This window comes from Semicossyphus pulcher, unplaced genomic scaffold (assembly GCF_022749685.1).
Source record: "Semicossyphus pulcher isolate SPU_LCO1_2020_fin unplaced genomic scaffold, fSemPul1.0.p SCAF_17, whole genome shotgun sequence".
NCBI classification, from domain to species: Eukaryota; Metazoa; Chordata; class Actinopteri; order Labriformes; family Labridae; genus Semicossyphus; species Semicossyphus pulcher.
The window spans coordinates 28,752,250-28,777,987 of NW_027211681.1; the positions used below are offsets into that span (position 1 = coordinate 28,752,250).

At 44.5% G+C, this 25,738-nt stretch overlaps 3 protein-coding genes across 7 annotated transcripts in view; 2 read left to right on the forward strand and 1 right to left on the reverse strand.

The window, feature by feature from the left end:
* Positions 1 to 25,738, forward strand: part of mark1 (MAP/microtubule affinity-regulating kinase 1) — a 147,448-nt gene that overhangs the window by 15,091 nt on the left and 106,619 nt on the right. For 3 of the 4 annotated variants that reach the window (XR_011308443.1, XR_011308442.1, XR_011308441.1), the window contains exon 18: positions 406 to 4,069. Coding sequence is in view for 1 of the 4 variants with exons in the window: in XM_069665584.1 (XP_069521685.1) it covers positions 406 to 748 (343 nt within the window). In the remaining 3 variants the exon portion in view is untranslated. Of the gene's footprint in view, positions 1 to 405; positions 4,075 to 25,738 lie in introns of those variants that run through there. The other variant, XM_069665584.1, reaches the window with a different exon arrangement.
* LOC138594979 (creatine kinase M-type) lies at positions 4,789 to 12,593 on the reverse strand. Of its 2 annotated transcripts, none has more exons than XM_069666278.1 (9): positions 12,539 to 12,593; positions 12,090 to 12,136; positions 11,265 to 11,463; positions 10,926 to 11,083; positions 10,065 to 10,197; positions 9,838 to 9,991; positions 6,490 to 6,613; positions 5,719 to 5,908; positions 4,789 to 5,179 (listed from the first exon to the last, which is right to left on the reverse strand). In XM_069666278.1, the coding sequence occupies exons 1-9, from the start codon at positions 12,552 to 12,554 to the stop codon at positions 5,019 to 5,021; spliced, it is 1,182 nt and encodes a 393-aa protein (XP_069522379.1). In that variant the 5' UTR covers positions 12,555 to 12,593; the 3' UTR covers positions 4,789 to 5,018. The 2 variants fall into 2 exon arrangements, with proteins under 2 accessions (XP_069522379.1, XP_069522380.1); XM_069666279.1 differs by having other exon boundaries at positions 12,065 to 12,136; positions 12,539 to 12,568.
* Positions 13,974 to 25,215, forward strand: LOC138594483 (protein NLRC3-like). Its single transcript, XM_069665585.1, has 7 exons — positions 13,974 to 14,006; positions 14,100 to 14,187; positions 16,556 to 16,681; positions 16,797 to 16,850; positions 19,672 to 21,166; positions 21,271 to 21,306; positions 22,500 to 25,215. Exons 1-7 carry the CDS (start codon positions 13,995 to 13,997, stop codon positions 22,627 to 22,629), a joined length of 1,941 nt encoding a protein of 646 aa, XP_069521686.1. The 5' UTR covers positions 13,974 to 13,994; the 3' UTR covers positions 22,630 to 25,215.

The following is a 25,738-nucleotide window of genomic DNA, read 5'->3' on the forward strand; positions in this document are numbered from 1 at the left end:
GAGGCAAAGTAACACACAAACCATTTCTTCTTTGCTGCACCAAAACCGTAGACTTCCCAGAAAGCTGCTCTTTAGTGACGTGTGGAGGTTTTGGCTGCCCTCTCGAACGACTGTTTGAGAGCAGGAAGTAGAACTGGTTTCTGGTCATTCATTATGTTGTGCTAGCAAACAGCAGCGCAGAGCTCGCCGAGACTGAAACCTCAGTCAGAGAGACGTGTCGAACACGTCTTCTCCGTAAGTTTTTCAGTCTTGAATCGGATCAGAAGTCGGTGTTACTCACTTTGCTTCAGTTCAATCAACGATGCATCGTCTGATCAGAGAGGAAACGATGGGTTGAAGAACATCCCTAATTGGAGGAAATTGGATTCATGATATTTACATACAATAATTCTGTTTGTCTTCCAGAAGTTTCTCAGGTGAGCCCAAAGAGGAGGGGCGGGACTCCAAGCCTCGCTCCCTGCGCTTCACCTGGAGCATGAAGACCACGTCGTCCATGGAGGCGGGAGACATGATGAAGGAGATCCGGAGGGTTCTGGACGCCAACAACTGCGACTATGAGCAGCGTGAGCGCTACTCGCTGTTCTGCGTGCACGGTGACGCCCGGCAGGACAGTCTGGTCCAGTGGGAGATGGAGGTGTGCAAGCTGCCCCGCCTTTCGCTCAACGGCGTGCGGTTTAAGAGGATCTCCGGCACGTCCATCGCCTTCAAAAACATCGCCTCCAAGGTGGCGAACGAGCTCCGGCTGTGAACGACCTCCAGTTATTAATAATTAATCCTTAAACACTGCGAGGGGACACCTCTGCTCCTCTTCACAGAAGGACGCCCCACCAAGTGACGGCGGCCATCTTGTGTAGCACTACTCCTCGCTAACTGCTGTATGACTCAGCAAAAACACACCTTATTATTCTCAACTCACTATTTAATGTTAGCACTAAATGTTTGACGGTGAAACCAAATAATAGAACAAACTGACGGCGCAGGGAGACGCTGCACGGGGCCCGAGAGATCCAGAGCTAACTGACATGCTAATGAGGAGGTTGAAGTCCGCCTGTCTCGACCTGCTCGACTGAAACTTTGTGTGGGTTCATCTCTGTTTACATGCACTTCAGATGTTTCCAAACCCTTGGAAATTAGAAACATGTTGTAATGTGGACATGTGGTTTGTCTCGGATTAAAGCTGATTCACACAGGTGCGCTTCTGTTGGAGGAACCTGATGAGATGTTTTGGGACTGAGCAGTTAGCATGTCAGAGAGCAGGAGAGGAAAGCAGCTGTACGCGGCAGTACGTTGGTGGAGACGTGAAGACTGACCAAACTGCATGAGATCTGGGCTTTAGACTTCTATTCTTACAATGCATGTAAACGCATCGTCCATCATGTTTGCCTTAACTTAATTGCTAACGCTAATCTGGTTTCTGGAGTGCAAGTAAACAGTGAGTGAAACATTACCTCTGCTCTACCTGTGCAACAGCAGAACAGCTAGCTGCATGTTTAACAGCAGTAGGCATCCAATATATCATCTGCTCTTTGCTGTCTTTTGGTGTAAAGTTTGTCAGTGCAACCCTATTAGCTCTATAGCATCTAGTTAGCATTGTAGCTAGTAAGCTAGACCATCAGTCCAAGGTAACCCAAGAAGTGTTTCTGCTGCGTTTCTGCGGCAGAAAAGGAGAAAAAACGGACAAAATAAGAGTTCCTGGAAACTTAAGCACAAACAGCACACATGCTGTCAAGTTGTATGTTGCTAGCTTCCTCCAGCTAACATCTGCACGCCTGGTACATTAGCTGTTTGTGTCCATTAACAGCAATATTTTCTAAGCAAATGTGTTTGCTGTTAGCAAGAGGCTAGCCAGGATGTTTCATATTGTTAGCTTGTCTGTGATAGTAAGCATTATAACAGATTACATTGAGATTTCTCTTGACCATAGCTAATGTTAGCATAGCATCATTCTGTCCGACCTGAGTAAACGACGGGTTTGGTTGTTTTCTGATCTGATTTTTAAAGCCTTCGCTGTGAACGTTTTGTGAGCATGACGACGTTTGCAGCTCAGGTCTACTTTCAGTCGCAGCTTTAATGTTCGTGCTGTTAGTTGCACAGGTTACAGTCGAGGTAATGAGTCATGAAACGTGATGAACAATCAGGCAGTGACAACATCCTCACTCTTGGTTGTGTCCACAGACTGTATATTAGAAGTGGACCCATTAGTTCTTGGACGTTTTAAAGCATCGACTTTTGGCTTGAGAAGTGACCATATTTGGACGAGAGGGCGGGGTTAGCAATCACTAAATTGTGAGCTAGCAGTGCTGCTAGCTTGGTAAATCCCTAATTCATAGAAACCATTTGTCGGGATGCTAATTTTAGCTCGCGATAAACAGGCTCTCAAATAAAGGTTCATATTGTGAGAAAGAACAGGTGAGTCCTCAGAGTGTCTTTAGTCAAACATTTTTCATGTGGCTATTGTTGCGACCTGTCAATCACAGGTAGCCCTGCCCTAACCCCTCCCCTCTTCCTGGTCTGTGTGACTCTCAATGGGAGCATCAGTGACTAAATGAACATCATGCTGTGCTGAAGAAGACTTGAAACTAGAGGCTGAGACCATAAAGTCATTAGGAACATGTTTACTGAGGGAATACATCAGGAGAGGAGGAGGAGCATGTTCTCATAGACTTCTATAGGATCAGACCAGTGGCGTCGCCCCCTGCTGGACACGTCTGCGTCCACTTCTTTTATACAGCCTTTGCTTGCATCACTGAGGGAATGCGATGCCTGTGACCTCTGACCTCCTGACGCAGTGAGCCCTCTTACCCCCCCTGCTGGCCGACGTTAGCATTTTTGCAATAATACCGGAGCTCTTGGTAACGATGTCAGTGCTCAACAACCGTTTCAGGTGGTTCAAACACAAACTGTAAAGCTCCATGAAACTTTTTACACATTTACATCTGACAGAACAGAATGTGTTTTATTGTTTCTATTCCTGGTCATCTTTATTAATGCTGTATAAAACGCTACCTGTCCAGGTGAATATGTGCAGGCACAGTATTGATTTGTGTACAGTCTGTTTTTCTTTTCACTTTGTCCACATTTTTATTCTTCATTGTCAAGGAGTTTAGCATCGAGGTGTAGTTTCTGTTGCTTTTGAACCTCCTAAAAGCAGAACTGCACCACTCAGTTCAGACAAGCCCGTTGTGTTTCCATGCACGTTTCAAACTAAAGGACTAGTCTGGTGTTTTTATATATTTTTTCTATCATCACTAAATCAACGTGGCTCTGTGCGGCTTTCAGCGCTCCCGACTGAAGCGTCAGAGAGGAAGAAAAACATCTTCAGTGTTGGTTTGAAGCTTTTCTTGTTTACAGGAAGAGAAATATAGAAACTCACCAGACTTCTCATCTAAAGGACAGTTTCTGAGTTGCCCTTTAAGCCTGTGTCTTACAGTGTCCTGGTAGAAAACCTCAACTCCACCATTTAATGCCTTCTGATTGTATTTCTGATGGATTTTCTTTCAGTTTTCTGTATGTTTTGCATTTTTTCTTCCCACTAATCTAACCTGTATGTCGTCAGAGCCTCTAACTGGCTCTACTTGACTCTGTAGTGTCCTGAACGTTCACTGTGCAATGGTTCTCCATCACTGGTTGTCGAAGAACACTTTGTACTGTAAGCTGTAGCACTTAAAACAAGGAAGGGACCAACCGATGCAAATCTTTAAGAGGAGGTCTAGTATGTTTAAACCCGGGCCATGTTTTCACATAGTTTGGGGTTTAAATGACTAATTGGTACAAGAAGTGTGTGAATGTCTCCAGTCGATGTGTTCATCCTGCAGCAGTGAAACAGGCTGTAATGGCTGCAACATAATCCTTGATGGGTCAAAGGTCGTGCACTAAAAGTTCTTGTTGTTTCCACTCAGGACACAGGAGTTTGTGGTCTACCTCTGCCTCAATGGGTTCATTTGTTTGGAGTTAAAATAGTTAGTTTTGATCTAATACATTACGTGTAACACAATAACACAAAGGTACACAATTACATAAACAAACCAATCAAGACCGTGACAGATCAGCAGCTGCTGTGTCCTGTGAGGTAAAATCTGTATGAATGGAGTCTGGTGTGTGTGCAGAGAGCGATGTAACGTCTGTGTGTGGTTAAAACAATCATCTTCCTCTGTAACAAAAAGGTCTATCTCTGTAGGGATCCTTTCTGTCATGTTGTCACACACACAGAATAACAATCTGAGCCTGTCCGTGGAAACAAGAACTTTTAGTGGGCGACCTTTGACCCATCAAGGATTATGTTGCAGCCGTTACAGCCTGTTTCACTGCTGCAGGATGAACACATCTACTGGAGACACTCACGCCCGTTTTTCACCCTTTACTCCTTTTCACTGCAAAACATGCAAAAGGCCAACATTTAAAAAATACCAGGATTGCCCTTTAAGTCCTGGCCTGACTGGGATAATTGAAGTTTAAAGGTCCTCAAGGAATATGATGCTGCCTTCATGTAGCGTGGAACGGTCTGTAAATCTGAGCCTCTTACTTGAAAATAGCCTTCACCTCAGCTTTCAGATATTAACAGATAGTAACTCGTACCAGGTGACAGACACTGACACCAACAGGAGAGTAGCAGATGTCCGGTGTAGCCACGATGGATTCATTTCAAATAAAAACCACACAAATGAAACCTTTCAGCACGAGTCGTTTGTGTTCAGCTGTTCACATGTCAGCAGAGGATGAAACTGCTGCTGGAACATGCATAAGGATGTGTCTGCCCTCACAGCATTGAAGACTCGATGGACAAAAGTGACCCGGTCCACGCTGTTCTTTATTGTCAGGTCGATATTCACTTTTTGTTTCTGTTGCAACAGAGATGATGATATTATTGTTTACCATCAGACATGAGGTTGTTTCAGTGACTCTAAGCTGTTGGATCCTGGAATCTAACACCAACCAGACTCTGTTTTATTTTTTCCTGATTTAACAGAACATCTGATTGGTCAGTTTGCCTCCTCTCTCCAGCCAATCAGCATCCAGATCTACTTCTGTGTAGGAACTAGCTCATCGATGTCTCCGCCTCCCTCCAGCCTCTTCTCCATAGCGATGAGCAGTTTGACCCCGTCCACCACCAGCTGGGTCAGTCCCACCTCGCTCACGCCGAAGCTTGCCACGTTGCTTACACGATACAGCGCTGGGGATTCTGGGAAATAAAAGGCAAGTTTGAAATAAACAAGTGTAAATATTTACATTTAAATTATGGATCCAAATATCTCATTCTGGGTCTAACTGACAGACGTTACATCGCTCCCTTCAAACACACCAGACTCCATGGACAAAAACAGCGATTTAACCTGCAGAGCACAGCTGTTTAAAGCATGTTGCAGCCATTACAGCCTGTTTTGTGGCTGCAGGCTGAGATAAACATGGCTCAGAAGGCTGCTTACCTTTAACGAATATCTTAAAGAATGTGTACCATTATTAAAAACTGTCAACAGTTCTAGTGAGGACCGCTGTCTGCTCAGCTGTCTGCTCTGCTACATGCTCTGCAGACAGTGCCGGAGGATTGTGATGTGTGGAGTCAGAGCGCCCTCTGCTGGACAAACTACATGATGACACCATCTCTAAACCAGCCCAAACATTATTTTCTGTTATATGTTCTGTAAATAAAGTTTTAATACCAGCACAAGTCAGAAACATACCCAGTGACACAGGTATATATTGTTCAGGCTCTATAGGTACCTGTTTTGTCCATGCACATCCTCAGTCTCTTCAGGACGTCCTCCAGTCGTCTGTGTCGGGGGAGGTGTTGCAGTTTGAGGTGGACTCTGATCCTCAGACCCGTCCCCACGTCGGCCGGAGAGCTCGTCACCCAACCCAGCTGCTGCTTCCAGATGAACGGGTGTTTGAGCTTTCTGTAGAAGTCCTCCAGCTACAGCGGTGTGAACCCACGACAAACAGATGTGACTGACATTTAATGACAAGCTGAAAGGATGCTGAACTAACGACATCATGATGCAGGTTTGTAAAAAGTCTGTATTCATGTTCTGTCAGGTCTGTTTGCGAGACAACAAGAACACTACTTTAAAAAGACTGTTTTTTGAATGGAGTTTGGTTTGACGGTTTCTGATGCAACATCAGGACGTACATTTCTCATGTATTTGTAATGCAATCCTGCCCCTTGGGGCGGAACAAAACCGTCAGAGTTTAACGATGTTGGGAATTAACAAGCTTGGTTTATTCTCTGGCTTTAGTATAAATATCAGCAGCATCTCAAACTCATGAAAGCCTTCTAACCTCTAACCTGCAAACAAGCTCTCTCTCTAAAAGTGAATCTACATGAGCTTTGACTCTTTAGGGCTCAGCACCAGAAACTTCTAAACAACACTAGTAAAATATAATGATACTCGACGTGTCCTCAATACTGCTCCAAAACCCGAGTCCTAAACACAGATAGTAAGACGATCTTTCGACCCCCTGACTCTGGTCCTGACAATCGGACCCGTCGCTCACCTCCTGCAGGCTGACGCAGATGCTTTTAAAAGCCTCGGCGACGTTGGCGTCTCCTCGTGACGACACAAGCCTGAGGTGGTCCTCCATGTTGATCCAAACCACCAGACTGCCATCTGCACTCACCCTGCAGCAAAGGATCATGGGATATTCTATGTTTACAAGAGAATCTTTTTGGTTTTTTTTGGTTTTTTTTAATTGAGCACTTGAACATACAGACTCTCAAGGAGGATAATAACAACAATAAGACGGATGAAAATGTAGTACATAAAGTGCAAAAAACATAACAGTAGGGGATTCATGAAGCAAAAGCAAAAACAAAACATAAGCATATCAACGCCACATAGTAGCAGTTTGAATAAGGTGTGAAAGATACATTTTAACAGGCATTCAAATGTAACAAGAAACGGAGCAGCGAAACAATAAAAACAAGTTCTAATTTAGAAAAGGAGAAGACGGGAAAAGTCCAGGCTTCATTTCTTGGCATAGTTGCTTTTTATCTTTTTAAGCGATGAAAAAAAATAGAGAAAAAAAAAAGAATTACATTCATTTATAAAACCAGGGAAGGTTTAGAGTTCCTCCATTTTGCACAGTGGATATGATATTTACCCAATAGTATGATAATGTTGATAGTGTCCGAAACAGACAAGGTTAGATGATCCATATAAAAAATAATATGATATAATTCAAATGGCGGCACATCATTCATTTTTAGAGAAATCCAATGTTTTATGTGACACCAAAAACGTTGGGTAATAGGACATACAAAAAACAGATGTTCCAGAGTTTCATTTTCATCACTGCAAAAAGAACACTGATCCACCTCAGAACCAAATCTCTGCTACAGGATACATTTTATTAATGACTTCAAAGTGTGTTTCTTTGACTTTCTGAGACATTTCGAGTGTGCTTTGTCTAATGTACTCGAAGTGACAGAATCATAACCCTTCTGTCATAACCATGAGACATTTTGGCTTTCAGAAAACTACTAATACATTTATTATTACATTTTTCATCAGTCAGATAACAATGTCCTATCAATAGATTTGGAAGTACTGATAAGGAAATATTGTACATCATAAAATGTTTAATCAATTGAATCAGAGGCAGCAGAATCAGTTTACACAATTTGCTATATTCTCTTTGAGAACAGTTCAGATCATATTTTTCTGTAAAGGCCGTGTAACTTAAAATGGCACCGTTATCATCCATTAAGGCTGTTATATATAGAATGTCTTTTCAATTTTGGATTTAGTGTTATTACTCTATTGTTCCATAAGGTTGAATTATGGGGAGAAAGTTGTGGGTAAATATCATTTTCCAAAAATGCAACATCTGTTTGTGAAAATTAATTAGCTTTATCGGGATCCTGTTCACCTCAAAATCACATTTCAGAATAAAGTCCAAACCTCCTATTCTATCAAACAAGGACCTCGGGATGTGGAACCACATAGAGTTTGGCTGTGACAGACAAGATTGTATCCAGTTCATTCTAAAGGTGGGTTAGGGGTTAGGGTTAGCTTTGATACCACCTTCATCATACTCCTTCACAAGCTGCGACCTTTTAATGTAGTGGGTTTTATTCCTCCACAAAAATTGGAAAATAACTGTGTTGGCTTTATTTATGTTTTTAGAGGAAATATATAGGGAGTGACAGGGATAGATCAGTTTGGAAATGCCTTCAGCTTTAGATAGAATAGTTCTGCCAAAAATAGTAAGGTCTCTGGTTAACCAGTGACTGAGTGATTTCTTCATGTCCATAATACGGTTAGAAATATTGGGGTCTTCTCTTCTAATTAAGTTTTTAGATATCGTCAGTCCTAGATATTTAACTTCCGATTCAACTCTAATTGAGGCAATAGAGGAGTCGGAGCTAGTATGAACAGGGAGTAGTTCACATTTTGTAATATTAAGAGATAAACCAGACGCTTTAGAGAAGATCGAAATAATACTGAGAGTTTTATCTACCATTGATTTATCTTTTAAGAAGACAGATGTATCATCTGCAAATCGACTTATTTTAAACTCTTTGTTAAAAATTGTTATTCCTTGTATGTCATTTGAATTATTGATTAGTAATGTTAACAGTTGTGTTGCCAATAAAAAGGTTTGGGGAAATGGGGCATCCCTGTCGAATACCATGTAGCACTTTAAAACTAGGAGTCATTCCTGGGTTCAGGGAGACCATGCTACTGATGTCAGTGTACAGCATTTCAACGACGTCACAGGATTTACTCCCGAAACCCAACAATTGTAGCGTTGTCAACAAAAAGGGATGTTCAATCGTGTCAAAAGCCTTGAAGAAGTCTAAAAACAACACACAACTTTCCGTTGTGATTTACTCTCTATAATCTAACAGGTCAAGAATGAGTCTAGTATGGTTATGTATGTTTCTACCTTTCATAAAGGCTGACTGACACTCATCCACTAATTGTGATAACCCCATATCCAATCTAATACAGTATATATGAGCAAGCAACTTGTAATCATTACATAATAAGGTAATTGGCCTCCAATTATCCAACGATAGTTTATCCTGATCGGGCTTTGGAATTAAGGTGATAACACCCCTTTTCATGGTAGGGGACAGATGACCAGATGAAATACATTCCAAAAGAGCATCATAAAGCAGAACTCTAAGATCATTCCAAAAAGCATATCAAATTCCTCATGAGACCGCAGTCTGCCCCAAATTCACTACCAGCAGCTCTTCAGAGCGGTGTCATTACGATTACCGTAAACGTTAGTGCATTTGCGCAGTGGAAAAAAAGGTGCGGCTGATTTGACCAAGGAAACGCAAGCCACGGCTGGCTTGACCGCAGTCCATCTTGGATCCTCCAAGAGAACTTATCAAACGTGAAATGCTTCTCTCTTTAACACCACAGAGCTGCATACGGCTCGCGTGAACGAGCTTTGTGATTCAGTTTTAAGATTCACTGTGTTTTTGTTTCTTACCGGGGAAAGCGTTGAATAATTATCATCTCGAGACTTTGTTTTAGGAGTTATATTTGCAAATAATACAGCCAGTCTCATGTTAGTCCATCTTTTAGAGTTTTATTTCCACAGACAGCAGCTGCTTCACAAAGCATGAGAGTGCTGAGAGCCAACCAGTGCTCTAAAGTTCTCTCTCACACTTTTTCACGGCTGTATTGTTTTTATAAATTATTTAAAAGTAACATTAAATAAACAGATTTAAACGCTCACACTGGCTGTTGGGAGGGGCTGCTAGCTGAGCTGCTGCTAACATTAGCCTAGCTTGATTCTCGGTGCTCTGCTTGTTTTTCGAATCGTTTTCCACCTCTAACAGTAACTGGGATAAAAACAGATCTCAGGGGAAGAAACAGAACTGACCAGACCGCCCGGGCGTCGGGCCAGTCCCGGGCCACGCCGGTGCGGAGCTGAGAGGCCGACGGAGCGCTCAGGTTCAGCTCCCTCTGCTGCTCCTCGTTCAGCTCCTCCAGTAAGAGGAGGCGACCCGGCAGCTCGTCCTCCAGCCACTGCAGAGCTGAGGGCAGACAGATACTGGTTAAGAGGGAGAGAGAGACAGACAGACAGACAGACAGACAGACGTGCAGTACCTCTCCTGGCCAGTGAGAGGAGCTGTCTGCGCTCGCCTCGGCTGCAGTGTGTCGGGAAGCAGAAATCTTCAACAGCTCGAATGACACTCACCTCACAGCCAACAGCGTATGACCCGTCCAAGTCATCACCCCCCTTAAAACACACACACACACACACACACACACACAGAGTCACTTTTGACCAAAGCTGGCTTCCTGTTGAGATGATTTCCCATCATGCTCCTGGTGACATGTACTAGAAGGAGCAGAGACAGGAGCAGCTGACGGGTGTTCACAGGTTTGTGACGTTACAGGCGGCTGTGGCTCTGTGGAGTCGGTCGTCTCTCAATCAGAAGGTTGCTGGTTCAATCCCTGACTGCTCACATGTCGAAGTGTCCTTGGTTCCTCCCGACTTTAATCTTTCACTGCAGCTAACCTGGCCATGCTAACACTGTTAGCGTGCAGGTAAAACTCTCAGGATTTTCTTCGGACATGTTTGCAAACGTGAAATATCTCGAGAAGTTGTTTGGTGCAAAGCGACTGTTAGCATTTGAGCGCCAAACGTTCTTTCCAGCACTGTGTCACATGAAGTTCTGCTTTAATACAGCATGTGGGTCGGTGAAGCCTTCTGTGTGACATGAGTGAAAGCTAAGCTAACGTCAAAAACTTCACATACAGAGTAATGAGTATCTGCAGGCTGCTCTCTTAGCGTCGCTTGAATCAGCACGAGGGAGTTGGAACAGATATCGGGACTGAACGGTAGACTGCACTGAGTCACCTGGTGAAACCTGCTGCCACATGTGGAAGCACTGTTTGGGGTTTGTATGACTCTGATTAAAACTCTATAATCACATCAGTAAGCACACAGTGACTGTCTGCTACCTTCAGGTTGTCCACGTTGAAGTCGCTCTCTGGCGTCTGCTTGGTGACCTTGTGTTGGTGAAACGCGTCGATGACTCGGTCAAAGAAGTCACAGAACAGGATGTAGCACTGAGCGTCACCGGCGACACAGCCCACAGAAACAGGGCCGCACCAATCGCCTTCACACACAGACACACACACGGACACACATGGACGGATAACAGACCATAGACAGGAAGTGGACGTAGCCTCAGGGACAGAGAAGTGAACACATACAGACGTGCCTTAAACCTGCAGAATCTGTGAATCTCTGACTGCTGACATCACACTGACATCACACTGACATCACACTGACATCACCTGGTTCCTCGATGCCGGGCCTGATGACATCGTCAAAGATGACTCCGCTGTGGGTGCAGCGGTTGAACTGCCGGCGGTACATGGCCGGCGTGAGGATCCGTCCCATCCAGGTGGAGTTCCTGCGCAGGTCGGGAAACTCCTCGTCGGGGGAACCCCTCCTCAGGTGGAACTGAGACATGGGGTCAGGGGGAACCAAACTCTGAGCGCACAGGAAGTAGTCACAGAGGAGGGAGGAAGAGATTTGAGTCAGCAAGGAGGATCTTTGGTTTTAAACTGACCAAATGTAAAGGATAATTATTTTTAACATTTAACTGATACAGGGTCTAAATGAGTAATGAGTAAAATGAAGTGTCTGAATGTCTCAGTAGATGTGTTCATCCTGCAGCAGTGAAACAGGCTGTAATGGCTGCAACATAATCCTTGATGGGTCAAAGGTCGTCCACTAAAAGTTCTTGTTGTTTCCACTGACAGGCTCAGATTGTTCTTCTAAGTGTGTGACAACATGACAGAAAGGATCCCTACAGAGATAGACCTTTTTGTTACAGAGGAAGATGATTGTTTTAACCACACACAGACGTTACATCGCTCTCTGCACACACACCAGACTCCATTCAGAAAAACACTGATTTAAGCTCACAGGACACAGGAGCTGCTGCTCTTAAGCTGCCTCGATCAGTAAGTTTATTTGTGTTATTGTGTGACTCTGGTGTTTTTAATTGTTGGTGGTTAAAACAATCATCTTCCTCTGTAACAAATATCTGAGATTAGCTTCAGTAGCTAGTACAGCAGCACTAACTCACACTGCGTCGTGCTGGATCATCATACCTCCAGGATGGGTCTGTACCTCGTCTCTTTGGGGAAATCAACCGGAGCTGCAACAGAAGCAAAATGTTCTTACAGAGCTCGTTATAAAACAACTCTTTAACATGTTTGACCTTCTTGATTCATACGCTTTACATATTAGGAATTTTCTCCAATTAAAATCATATTTGTAGTTGAGTTTATCTTTTGACATCTTTAAGAAATTAAGTGTTGTAGTATATTCAATTTATGGCCGAAGATCCATGTTCATGTGTGTGTCCTGACAGATTAAACTCGTATATGTGAAGCGTTTGATGCTCTGGGAGGCAGAGGATTCAATCGTCCCTGTTCATGTCCCACAGGACATTCAAAGCTCTCTCTGTCTGTGTGTTCACCTTTATATGTATATGTACAGTCATCAGACTGTATCAGAGAGTTAGTGAAAATCAGAGGCATGCACAGAAAACACTCACGTTTGACCTTCCACATGTCGTCCGGCTCGCTGTCCGTCAGCTCCACAAAGACTCTAAGAATAGCTGCTGCTGTTGGTCCTGCAGCGCGGGGTCAGGTTACAGTCCACACAATGTCAGCTGTTTATAACCACGCACACACATCTCTGCCGGACGCTCACTCCATCACTGTCACATCACTGTGGAGCAGAAGACAGACCCGTGTGTGAACACGAGGAGGCGTGTTCGCTTCACTGCTGCTTGACCTCTGACCTCTGTGGTTCCGTCCAGTGAAAGTGAAGATGTGGTGCGTTGCAGACGTCACGCTGCTCGCTCTGTGCACGGCTCAGAGTCAGTTCAGTCCTTTCAGCTCCGGCCATCTTTATTCTGTAAGACGCTGAGCGCAGACGCGGTGACTCCTCGCTCTGCGACCAAACGTCTGTTTCACCTGCTGCTTGTGTTGCTGTGTGGACGTCCCCCTATACGTCACATATATGTACCTGTCTGTCCACCTGCCTGTCTCTCTGTCTGTCTGTCTGTTTGTCTGCCTGTCTTTCCACCTGCCTGTCTCTCTGTCTGTCTGTCTGTTTGTCTGCCTGTCTACCTGCCTGTCTCTCTGTCTGTCCACCTGCCTGTCTCTCTGTCTGTCCACCTGCCTGTCTACCTGTCTGTCCACCTGCCTGTCTACCTGTCTTTCCACCTGCCTGTCTCTCTGTCTGTCCACCTGCCTGTCTCTCTGCCTGTCTCTCTGCCTGTCCACCTGCCTGTCTACCTGTCTGTCCACCTGCCTGTCTACCTGTCTTTCCACCTGCCTGTCTCTCTGTCTGTCCACCTGCCTGTCTCTCTGCCTGTCCACCTGCCTGTCTACCTGCCTGTCTACCTGTCTGTCCACCTGCCTGTCTACCTGTCTTTCCACCTGCCTGTCTCTCTGTCTGTCCACCTGCCTGTCTCTCTGCCTGTCCACCTGCCTGTCCACCTGCCTGTCTACCTGCCTGTCTACCTGTCTGTCCACCTGCCTGTCTCTCTGTCTGTTTGTCCATCTGTTTGTCTGCCTGTCCCTCTGTCTGTCTCTCTGCCTGTCTCTCTGCCTGTCTACCTGCCTGTCTACCTGCCTGTTTGTCTGTCTGTCCCTCTGCCTGTCCACCTGCCTGTCTACCCGCCTGTCTACGTGCCTGTTTGTCTGTCTGTCTCTCTGCCTGTCTACCTGCCTGTCTCCTGAAAATGAGTCCGGGTTGTCTGATGTTAAAACATAGTTCCGCCTGCTACATTTTCCAAATGAAAAACAAACACACAGGAGCGGTGGCGCCCCCCCCCGTCATGCCGCCGCGCTGCCCCACAGTTTGAGAATCATTGCGTCACTATGACCTGATGGTTTCCTAGCCAATCACAGCGCAGTAGGGCGGGGCTGGTAGGCAGAATCATTTCCTGCTTTGTGTGTCATCAAAGTAAATCTGATCACCTGAAGGGAAAGAAGGAGACAATGAAGAGAAGAGTAAGAAGAGATTCCAAACGTCTGCTAGTATTGTACTTTGTTTCACGGGAGGAGACATGGGATAACTTTGTGTTTGTTCTCTGTGATGTTTAGTCTTTTCCTGTGACGTCCGAGGAGCTGAAGGAGAGCAGGATGGAAAACCAGGCCGGTCGAGCGGAGGTTCCTGTGACATCACTGCCAGGTAAGATTCACCTCAAATACTCTATTTGTTGACAAACCCTCAGAAACCGTCACAGAGAGAAAACAGACGTTCAGACTGTCTCTTATCTGGAACAGCTGACGTCACCTAACCTGTCGGGCGTAACCAGGTGGAAGCCTGTTTCGCAACAACAAAGTTTTTTCTAACTTCTGAACATTGCCCTTCCGTTTTTTGCCATGGCATTATGGGTAATGAAGTCCTTGAAACATTGCTTAAGGCATCTGGCCTCTAAATGATCTCATCACTTCACTAAATCAAATACATAAATGAAATGTACGGTCTTCCTTCTTAAGTCACTGTTTCACATGAACTACCAACTTAGTAAACATATTAACTTAAACATATTAACTTATTAACCCTTTTAAATACACCAAATAAAGTCACAACAACTCTGTCAAGTCTGTCTACCTGTCTGTCCACCTGCCTGTCTCCCTGCCTGTCTGTCTCCCTGTCTGTCTCTCTGCCTGTCTCCCTGTCTGTCTCTCTGTCTGTCTCCCTGCCTGTCTCTCTCTCTGTCTCCCTGTCTGTCTCCCTGCCTGTCTCCCTGTCTGTCTCCCTGTCTGTCTCTCTGTCTGTCTCTCTGTCTGTCTCTCTGTCTGTCTCCCTGTCTGTCTCTCTGTCTGTCTCCCTGCCTGTCTCCCTGCCTGTCTCTCTGTCTGTCTCCCTGTCTGTCTCCCTGCCTGTCTCTCCCTGACTGTCTCCCTGTCTGTCTCCCTGTCTGTCTCCCTGCCTGTCTCCCTGTCTGTCTCCCTGTCTGTCTCTCTGTCTGTCTCTCTGTCTGTCTCTCTGTCTGTCTCCCTGTCTGTCTCCCTGTCTGTCTCCCTGCCTGTCTGTCTGTCTGTCTCCCTGTCTGTCTCCCTGCCTGTATGTCTGTCTGTCTGTCTCTCTCTCTGTCTCCCTGTCTGTCTCCCTGCCTGTCTCTCTACCTGTCTCCCTGCCTGTCTCTCTGTCTGTCTCCCTGTCTGTCTCCCTGTCTGTCTCCCTGCCTGTCTGTCTGTCTGTCTCCCTGTCTGTCTCCCTGTCTGTCTCCCTGCCTGTCTCTCTCTCTGTCTCCCTGTCTGTCTCCCTGCCTGTCTCCCTGCCTGTCTCTCTACCTGTCTCTCTGTCTGTCTCCCTGCCTGTCTCTCTGTCTGTCTCCCTGTCTGTCTCCCTGTCTGTCTCCCTGCCTGTCTCTCTGTCTGTCTCCCTGCCTGTCTCTCCCTGACTGTCTCCCTGTCTGTCTCCCTGCCTGTCTCCCTGTCTGTCTCCCTGTCTGTCTCCCTGCCTGTCTCTCTGTCTGTCTCCCTGCCTGTCTCTCCCTGTCTGTCTCTCTGTCTGTCTCCCTGCCTGTCTCTCTCTCTGTCTCCCTGCCTGTCTCCCTGCCTGTCTCTCTGTCTGTCTCCCTGTCTGTCTCCCTGCCTGTCTCTCCCTGACTGTCTCCCTGTCTGTCTCCCTGTCTGTCTCCCTGCCTGTCTCCCTGTCTGTCTCCCTGCCTGTCTCTCTGTCTGTCTCCCTGCCTGTCTCTCTCTCTGTCTCCCTGCCTGTCTCCCTGCCTGTCTCTCTGTCTGTCTCCCTGCCTGTCTCTCCCTGTCTGTCTCCCTGTCTGTCTCCCTGCCTGTCTCTCCCTGCCTGTCTCTCTGTCTGTCTCCCTGCCTGTCTCTCTCTCTGTCTCCCTGTCTGTCTCCCTGCCTGTCTCTCTGTCTGTCTCCCTGCCTGTCTCTCCCTGTCTGTCTCCCTGTCTGTCTCCCTGCCTGTCTCTCCCTGTCTGTCTCCCTGCCTGTCTCTCTGTCTGTCTCCCTGCCTGTCTCTCTCTCTGTCTCCCTGCCTGTCTCCCTGTCTGTCTCTCTGTCTGTCTCCCTGTCTGTCTCCCTGCCTGTCTCTCTGTCTGTCTCCCTGCCTGTCTCTCTGTCTGTCTCCCTGCCTGTCTCTCTGTCTGTCTCCCTGCCTGTCTCTCTCTCTGTCTCCCTGTCTGTCTCCCTGCCTGTCTCCCTGCCTGTCTCCCTGCCTGTCTCTCTGTCTGTCTCCCTGCTCCAGCTCAAAGTCTACAGGGTTCACATCACCATCCTTTTGTTATAAAGTTTCTCCTGACATTTACCAGCCCTTCAGCATCTCAGGGCACCGTGGGGCTTTTGCACTGCCTATTACCACCACAATAGCTTTAGTCTGGGTCTGCACCACCTCTGCTGCCCTTCTGAGTCCGCCGTGTCTTTGATGCTGAAAGTCCGTATCCATGGCGTCCCTGCCCTCAACTCACACCTGGATTTTAACTTCTGCCGACACAGAAGCTGCAGTTAACCACCATCCGCCCTCAGTTCAGGTGATGATGAGTTGTGGTTCATTATTCCTCATTATTTTCTCTGTTCTCGATTAGCTGAAGCTCGGAGGGAAGCGGGAAATACGACATGCACCGCCCAGGCCGGAAGCATCGTCTGTGCACCTCAGCTCAGTGGAGTTCATGTCAGTGGGGACATTCATCTAATCATTAACCACACATATGGTAAATGTTTCCCCTTCATTAATACGTCCAATAAACACCTCATTTATCTTAAATTGTCAACATGATTGAAACAAATACAAGTTTTTGCTAAAGATGTTGCATGTTTGTGTTTCAGTCCAGTCTCCTGCCAGGACAGAACAAACCAACATCGATCCTCTCAACAATCAAGGTACGGATAATAATTTGGTTTCTGAAATTGTAGCGTGATCCTTGTTAGCCTTCCATCACCTGACTGATGACAAACACCTGAATGTGTCAGAGGACGTCTGTGAGAGCAAATCTGTCTCACCAGACATTTTAAAGCCTCTGAATATCAAGCACTGATTCTCTTTACATCACGTGTCTTCTGAATTCAACTCAGTAACTCATTTTCACTTTTATGTTTCGATGTTCAAACATTCCAAACTTCAGGTGCTCAAATTCGGTGGGCGAAATTCAGATTCCAAAATATGAGTTAAAAAATTCAGATCCAAAAATTCTCCATGAAAACGTCTCCAGAAGTAACCGTCATGAACTCTGTTTACTTTCTGTGTTATGTTGCTGCACAGTCACAGGGATGTCAGATACTGTGTTCATACCTGTTCAACACTGTTCCTTCATGTGGTCACATATTTATATTTGTGCTATCCAATCCAACTTTAAAGCCCTTTAAAACAAGCACAGAGGACCAAAGGGCTGTACAGAAGAATCAAAGACATCAAACACACGCTCACACGAGGCATACGAGACAAATAAATACATAGAAATAAATTAAAATTAAATAAATTAGACATAAAATACAAAAAACAATCAACTTCTCACGAGGTGTCGAAGGCCGAGGAGAACAGACGGGTTTTAAGAAGACATTTAAAGACCGACAGTGAAGAGGCCTGTCTCATGTGCAGAGGCAGATCCTTCCACAGTTCAGGAGCAGAGCAGCACAGGCACGGCCCCCTCTGAGCTCACGCTTAGTTTCTGGCACGCTCAGAAGCAGCTGATCGGCTGACCCGAGAGCACGGGTGGGTGTATAGGGGTGTAGCAGCTCAGAGAGGTAGGGCGGGGCGAGACCACTGACGGATTTAAAAGCAAATAAAAGAGTTTTGTACGGGCAACCAGTGGAGTGAGGCTAGAATGGGGGAAACGTGCTCATGTTGACGTGTGCCAGTTAAAAGACGCGCAGCAGCGTCTTGTACCGTCTGGAGACGGGCGATGGAGGACCCCCTAACCCCCACATACAGCGCATCACAGTAATCCAGCCGAGTGGTGACAAAGGCGTGCATTACTGTCTCAAAGTGCTGCCTCGGGAGACTTGGCTTTGCTATGACAGTTTCAATGTGTTTACACGTTCATACAGACTGACCAGAGAACCTGCAGGGTACCTCAATATCCACAGGCTAAACACTTTATTAATACGTCATAGTAGATCTAATTGTTTACATATCACTCCGCCCACATCAGTCCGTAACTGCACCATATAACTTCATTATATCAGTGTAAGTGCACGGCGGTATATACTACACAGACTATACATGGCACATTCAGTCTGTAGTATAAATGTAAGCCCAGCTTTAAAGCATAGTGGAGATTGATAGAGGTGTGTCAAACTGTGGTGACACGCGCAGGTTAACTTGTGATACAATGTCTGTATTTGAAAGTATACGTTTTATTGTCTCTGTAGCCACACAAGCTAAAGTAGCTTCCTGTCAGCACCTGTCCCCGATCACACCTGTTTGTTGGCTCTCAGATGTACGTGTAACATTGTAACATTGTAACATTGTAACTATCTACTTTTTTTTTTTTTACTCTTTATCTTTCTTTAATTGGTTAACCCAGTTGCTCAGCAGCCAATGGGAACTTAGGACACTCACCTGTTCAAACTGGACCAGTGGCCAAATGGCTCAGAGTCATTTGAAATTCACGTGTATTTCATATGTATTTAACGCTCATTTAACACATATTTAATGTCAATTTAACATGTATTTAACACATATTTCATGCATACTTAACACGTGAAAAATTAATGCATTAACACATATTTAACACATTTTTCACACGTGAAATTAAATACACATAAATTACGTGTCGTTTATCTGTTTAAAATTCAAGTATTTTTGAGCTAGTTGGCCTTCCATATAGCGAGTGTACTGTTCACTATTGTCATGTAATGTTGTCAACAGAAACATGAATGTCCCAGCTAACTGTGTGTAGCGTAAATGGGTAGCAAGATTAATAATTAATAACTAATTAATATCAAAATATGTAATACATTTGGGCTCTGTCAACTACAGAACGTTACCAAACTCTTGATATTAATTGTTGAATAAAACCTGTTAAAGGGATTAAAATGAACTTAACAATTAAACAACAACGGCAACATCCGTCAACAAACAGTATATACCTGTACACATACACGTCTGCATATGCACAGGTCGACCTTCCTGCACATCAAATGAATGGATCGAATGATGTCACTAGTCCATGTGGTCTGCCTTTGTTAGCAGAGAGACATGAGGAGGAGGTGTGATCAGGATGAGGAGAACTGCAGTTTCAGATTCACGTTAAACAGTTTGTTAGAGTTGTCGAGTTGTTGACTTCCTGAACTAAGCCATGCAACACATGACCAACGGAGCGTAACATGATTGGCTGGATGTGTGTTTCATTTGAGCGGAATCGACTGCTCTTCCTTGATATCCCGGATGTTGCATCTGAAGTTTTTTACATGTATTTTGGAATCTGAATTTCGCCCATCGAATTTGAGCATTTGAATTTATAAAGCTTGAATTTTTGAACATTGAAAAATAAAAGTGAAAATGAGTTATTGAAAATTGTATGAGTTAAGTTCAGAGGCACAAAATTCAGATACATAATTTCAATGTTAAAAAAGACAGAGACAGATTTGCTTCCAAAACAAAGGAACGATCAAATGCAGACTTGGTGTGTCTGCAGTTTGGGTTTGAGTTTGTCTTAGTACACACATGCTGGAAGTAATTCTGATTGTATTTGTCTTTCAGAACATATCCAAAGCTGCCAAGCTAAACTAAAATCTTTCCTCAAAGGAGAAACAAGGGATTTGATCCCAGGCACCGACTTAAACAAGATCTACACGGAGCTTAACATCACAGGAGACAGTGGGGCGGTTAAAATCAACCTCAACAACATTTTTAGACCTTTACCGAATGAAGACAACCCTCCCCGGAGAGTTCTGATGAAGGGAATCGCTGGCATCGGAAAAACGGTCTCTGTGCTGAAGTTCACTCATGACTGGGCTAGAGGCGACGCCAACCAATCCACTCAGTTTGTTTTTCGATTCACGTTCAGAGAGTTGAATTCAGTCAGAGAGCCTTTGAGTCTTATGGAGTTAATAAGCCACTTTTTTGTAGAAGTGAAGTCTTTGAAAAGCTCAGACTATGACACTTCAAGTCTTTTGTTCATCTTGGACGGCCTGGACGAAAGCAAGTTCTCTCTGGACACCAACCAGATGTGCCGCAGTGTGGAAGAGACTACAACAGTGAACGTCCTGCTAACCAACCTAATCAAAGGGAAACTACTGCCCAAAGCCTCGGTCTGGATCACAAGTCGGCCAGCTGTAGCTGCAAAGATTCCCTCCAACTACAGGGTGATCGAGGTACGAGGCTTTAATGACGAGCAGAAGAAGGAGTACTTTCTAAAGAAAGTTTGTGACGAGAAAAAGGCTCAGATGATCGTTGACCATCTTCCGTCGCTGACAAGTCTCTACAGCATGTGCCACATCCCAGTCTTCTGTTGGATTTCAGCCGCGGTTTTCGAGCGTCTTCTCACAGAAAGTGACCGAGGAGAGTTTCCCAAGACTCTGACTGACACGACTGTGACTGAAATGTACACTCACTTCCTGATCATTCAGACAAAGCCGACACACGAGAAGGATTATCAGGGCCATGAAACCAACAAAGACTTGATTATGAAACTGGGAAAGTTGGCTTTTTATCTGCTTCTGAAAGACAAATTTCACTTTGATGAAAGTGACTTAAGAAGCTGTCAAATGAATCTCAAACAAGCCGTAGTTTATTCAGGACTTTGTACACAGATCATCGAAAATGAAAGTGGTATTTACGAACGAAAGATGAACTATTTTATAGATCCAAGTGTTCAGCAGTTTCTTGCAGCTCTGTATGTATTGGAGACATTTATGCTTGCTGTAGAAAATCTACTGAAAATGGGAGGAAAACATTCCATCAAGAACGCGGAGGATATGGCTTTGACCAGCAGCTACGGACAGTGGGACTCGTTCCATCGCTTCCTGCTCGAACTTTCACGGGATGAAAATCTGAATCTTCTTCAGAAAATATTTGGATTTCAAGACGGTCAACTACAGAGTGTCAAGTACATCCATGAGAAGAGGAAGTCTCTGGCCTATCTGCTGCTTGTGTCCACTGAAGACTTGGTTGTCTTTGAGCTGAAGAAATACAACGGATCAGAAGAGGTTCTTGAGAGGCTGCTGCCTGCGCACAAAGTATCAAAGCCAGCTTTGTAAGTATCTATGAGCTTTCCTCAGACTCATCTGATCTGACGCTCTCTTGTGTTAGCAGAACAGACGGTGCGTTTACTAACAGTATTTCTGTTCTCCACTTCAGGCCGAGTGACTGTGAGCTCACTGACAGAAGTTGTAGGTATGTGTCATCTGTTCTCAGCTTTATTTCATTTAGTAGTGAACATACAGAGCTTTGTTCGTACAGGAAACTTTCTATAAATAGTGGGTGTACCCTCTAAGACACCTCAAACCCTAACCCTGTCTCAGGTCCCAACCTGACTAGCTGGTTAGCTTCTCAGATACATTTAAATCAGACAGACTGGGAGTTTTTAAAACACACAGACGTCCTTTGTGTTAAGCTAAGCTAAACACATTCTGGACCTACGAATGTAGTGGACAGAGATGATTAGGGACAGAGCTGTTCAAAACTCCCCGAGTGTAAGACAACTGTGAACACTCTGAGTAGAGCGTTGGCTGTTTGAGCTGGATTCAAATTTGCATGAAGCACAGTGTCCTCGTTTGTTTGGGTGCAAAGCCACCAAGCTAACTAAATACAGCAGTTATAATGCGTCCCCTCAACGCGTAGTTACATTCCTGGGTACACATCATGCTACAGCGTCGGGTCCGGGCCTACAGGCGTAGATTCAAATTCAATCAATCAAATTTTATTTGTATATCTCGAGACACTTTACAGAAAGAGCAGGTCTAGACCGACTCTTTGTTCTGTTATTTAAAGAGAGGCCCAACATGAATCACCATGAGTAGCACTTAGCAACATTCGGCTCATTGGCAGAAAAACTTCCTTTAACAGGCAGAAACCTCGAGCAGAACCAGACTCATGTTGAACATCTGAAGAGACTGGATGGGCCGAACATGGGATAGAAGGAGATGCAGGATAGAGACAGGCAGAGAGAGCAACAACAACATATGTCCTTGTTACCACAACAACATATGTTCTTGTTACCACAACAACATATGTTCTTGTTACCACAACAACATATGTCCTTGTTACCACAACAACAGGTAATACATACAATTCATCACAGAAGTATAAATTACACCTAAAAAAATAAATGAACGCCTGAAAGCATCATGGACAAACCGTGTTTTTCGGTTCCCATCAGAACCAATTAAAGTCATGTCACTTAATCAGGTTAAGAACGGCTGAATCAGACTGTCCTTCAACATTTCACTTCATGTGTCCACATGTTTAAGAACAAAATCCTCCCCTTTCGATTGTAAAAGAAATCAGATGGTCTTTATAAGCTTTTGTTCCAACAGATGTCACACAGGTTGCATAAACCATGTCTCTCTTTTTGCTTCTTTGTCCAGTTTAAAAGAATGTGGAGTTACAAAACAAGGAAACGAGGACCTGAGCGAGTCGGATCTCAGCAAGGAGAAATTATACATATATGAAGTACTGGAGCTACTTTCAGACGTTCTCAACAGAAGGAAGTCCTAAGGTAATATGTAAACAGCAGATGATTTAAGGGATGCACGTTTTGGGATTTTTTGCCGATATAGGATATGCCGATATTTTACAACGCATTAAGCCGATTAGCACACCTAATTGCAGAGATCATCAACTCTCTCACTTTAAAAGGAAAGTGCTGCAGCTCTGGGGGCTCATTTATCAACGCAGCGAATGTGCAAAAAACGGCGTTTCAAGCTTTGCAAGTGAACGTCTCCTGAATCATTGGATGTAGAAATTCAACTGTGCTGTCAGGCGCTCAGTGAGATGACGATCTGAAGCTAACGAATTTACGATCTGGCGACCTGAAGCCGAAGAATTTAAGCTCTGACGATCTGAAGCTAACGAATTTACGATCTGGCGACCTGAAGCCGATGAATTTAAGATCTGACGATCTGAAGCCGATGAATTTAAGATCTGACGATCTGAAGCTTACGAATTTACGATCTGACGATCTGAAGCTTACGAATTTACGATCTGACGATCTGAAGCTTACGAATTTACGATCTGACGATCTGAAGCTAACGAATTTAAGATCTGACGATCTGAAGCTAACGAATTTAAGATCTGACGATCTGAAGCTAACGAATTTAAGATCTGACGATCTGAAGCCGACATAATGAGAGAAATGTATAAATGTATAAATAATGAGTGAATAAATAAACAAAGTGTACAAATCATTCATTGTTTGTTTCAAAGATTTCAATTCAATTTCAAGTATTCAAACCTCCTCTACAATCATTGCACATCCCTTTAGTCCGTCCCAAACTCCCATTTTTTCCCGTTTTCAGAACAACACACTGAAACCTTGAAAAAAGAACACTTTTAATGAAGTAGCGTCCTCAGCCACGGTAGAAGCACAAAAATCACGGAATGATCTCCAAACGAGCAGATAATCAACCTCGGAGGTGCAACCTGAACTGTTTTTGCAATTCTCGCACAATCTTGTGATCTCGAGAATCCAGCTGCTTGGGCCAGCACTCCGCTGAGCTGCAGATCAGACACGCTTCCTGTGGGCGAGGGCTCGCGCCGCCTGACGGACCAGAGCCGGAACGCGGCGGACACGGATCCTGTGGGATGGAGCGCACATCAGAATGAGCTATCTTAGCTATCTTTATAAATATTAAACAATAAAATAACGTTTATTCTCTGTGGGACAGGAGAAGACACAAAATCAATAGACCTCTATTGTGTGGGCGGGAATGGTCAGACTCTTTGCGGGAGCGGGCGGGAATGGTCAGACTCTTTGTGGGAGCGGGCGGGAATGGTCAGACTCTTTGCGGGAGCGGGCGGGAATGGTCAGACTCTTTGCGGGAGCGGGCGGGAATGGTCAGACTCTTTGCGGCAGCGGGCGGGAATGGTCAGACTCTTTGTGGGAGCGGGCGGGAATGGTCAGACTCTTTGCGGCAGCGGGCGGGAATGGTCAGACTCTTTGTGGGAGCGGGCGGGAATGGTCAGAAAAAAGGAAACAGTCCTGCGCAGGCCTACTGCAAACTTCGATGTTTTGCCAAGAAACAGGGAGTTCTTGTAACTCCTGTAAATACTTTTCTGAAACGGAAAAAATCAAGCTCCTTTGTGCACTGTCCAATTCACATGTAAATTAGTTTCTCTCTCTCTCTCCCTCCAACCTTCTCTGTATGCATTTATGTCATATTAATGCATCTTATTAAGTCTGTATCTTCTTGTCCCATTAACGTTACTAACCACATATCTTCCTGGGAGCTTTTGAGCTCCCTTGTCTCGTAGGTTCCTGGGGATTCCTGCTGCTGTGGACCTGCTCGACTCAGACTGCAACAACTATTGATATATTATGTCATATATCAAATCATATCATATCATATACTATAATAGTTTCATTATTATAGTTGCTAATGCTAATATTTGACCTGTTGACTAGGTGGTGATACACGTATCGACTTTTACATAAACATCAGCAAACAACGTGAACATCAACGAGCATTTGTTGGAGCATTTGTGATGTAATTCTGTATGTTCACCACAAGAGGTCGCTGCTGATCTGACATGTCCAGGTCAGAGGAGGTTGACCTGTTTCAATATAAAGTGTACAGTCAACATTGAACATTGACGTTGTCTGTTGATGTTGACGTAAAAGTTGATACGTGTTTCACCAACTTTATAACTATTATCAACCTTTTATCATGACTGTGGTGTTCTGACAAATTTTACACACATTTGTACAATTTGTATGTATTATCTGTTGTTGTTGTTGTTGTTGTTGTTGTTGTTGTTCATGTAACAAGGACATATGTTGTTGTTGTAACAAGGACATATGTTGTTGTTGCTCTCTTTGCCTGTCTCTATCCTGCATCTCCTTCTATCCCATTTTCGGCCCATCCAGTCGAGGCAGATGGCTGTTCAACATGAGTCTGGTTCTGCTCGAGGTTTCTGCCTGTTAAAAGGAAGTTTTTCCTTGCCAATGTGCCGAATTGCTAAGTGCTACTCATGGTGATTCATGTTGGGCCTCTCTTTAAATAACAGAACAAAGAGTCGGTCTAGACCTGCTCTGTTTGCAAAGTGTCTTGAGACAGCTTTGGTTATGATTTGGCGCTATACAAATAAAATTTGATTGATTGATTGAAAACATGTTTACTTCTTCTCTGTCACAGTTTCTCCTCAGGACAGTTTCAGGTGTTTCCCAGGTGTATAAGTGGAAGCTAGATTTGAACAGCTTGTGTAGACAATAATAATCATTCAAATGAGACACTCACAAAAACACAATCATAAACAATCTGTCCTCAGTAGTACAGCAGACACATTAAACCTGATGATCTCGGGCTTAAAGATCTTGATAAGAGCACCAACTCTCAAATAATTCAGTGATGATTTCAGTGTCGGCATCTGTGAGTCCGACCTCCAAACATCCCGAACAAAAGAGATCACGGCTATCAAAAGAGATATGAGTCATTCTAGAAAAATAAATCTGTGTTGGCTGGTTATCTCTCACAGTGTCCTTCCTGAGATGACCAACAGATGGTGCCAAAGTAAAACCAAAAAATCTAATCATACAAACATGAAGTTCAGCCACTTTTCAACTGCAGGAACTTTTCCCAGAGACAAGGAGCCTTCTGTAGAAGCTCAG

Coding starts and splice junctions, on each gene's coding strand:
- LOC138594979 (XM_069666278.1), bottom strand. Junction 10,198..10,925: donor TCAACGTGGACAACCTGAAG/GTAGCAGACAGT, acceptor GTGTGTTTTAAG/GGGGGTGATGACTTGGACGG. Junction 9,992..10,064: donor CCTCTCACTGGCCAGGAGAG/GTACTGCACGTC, acceptor GTCTGCCCTCAG/CTCTGCAGTGGCTGGAGGAC.
- LOC138594483 (XM_069665585.1), top strand. Junction 16,851..19,671: donor CGATCCTCTCAACAATCAAG/GTACGGATAATA, acceptor TTTGTCTTTCAG/AACATATCCAAAGCTGCCAA. Junction 21,307..22,499: donor CTCACTGACAGAAGTTGTAG/GTATGTGTCATC, acceptor TTCTTTGTCCAG/TTTAAAAGAATGTGGAGTTA.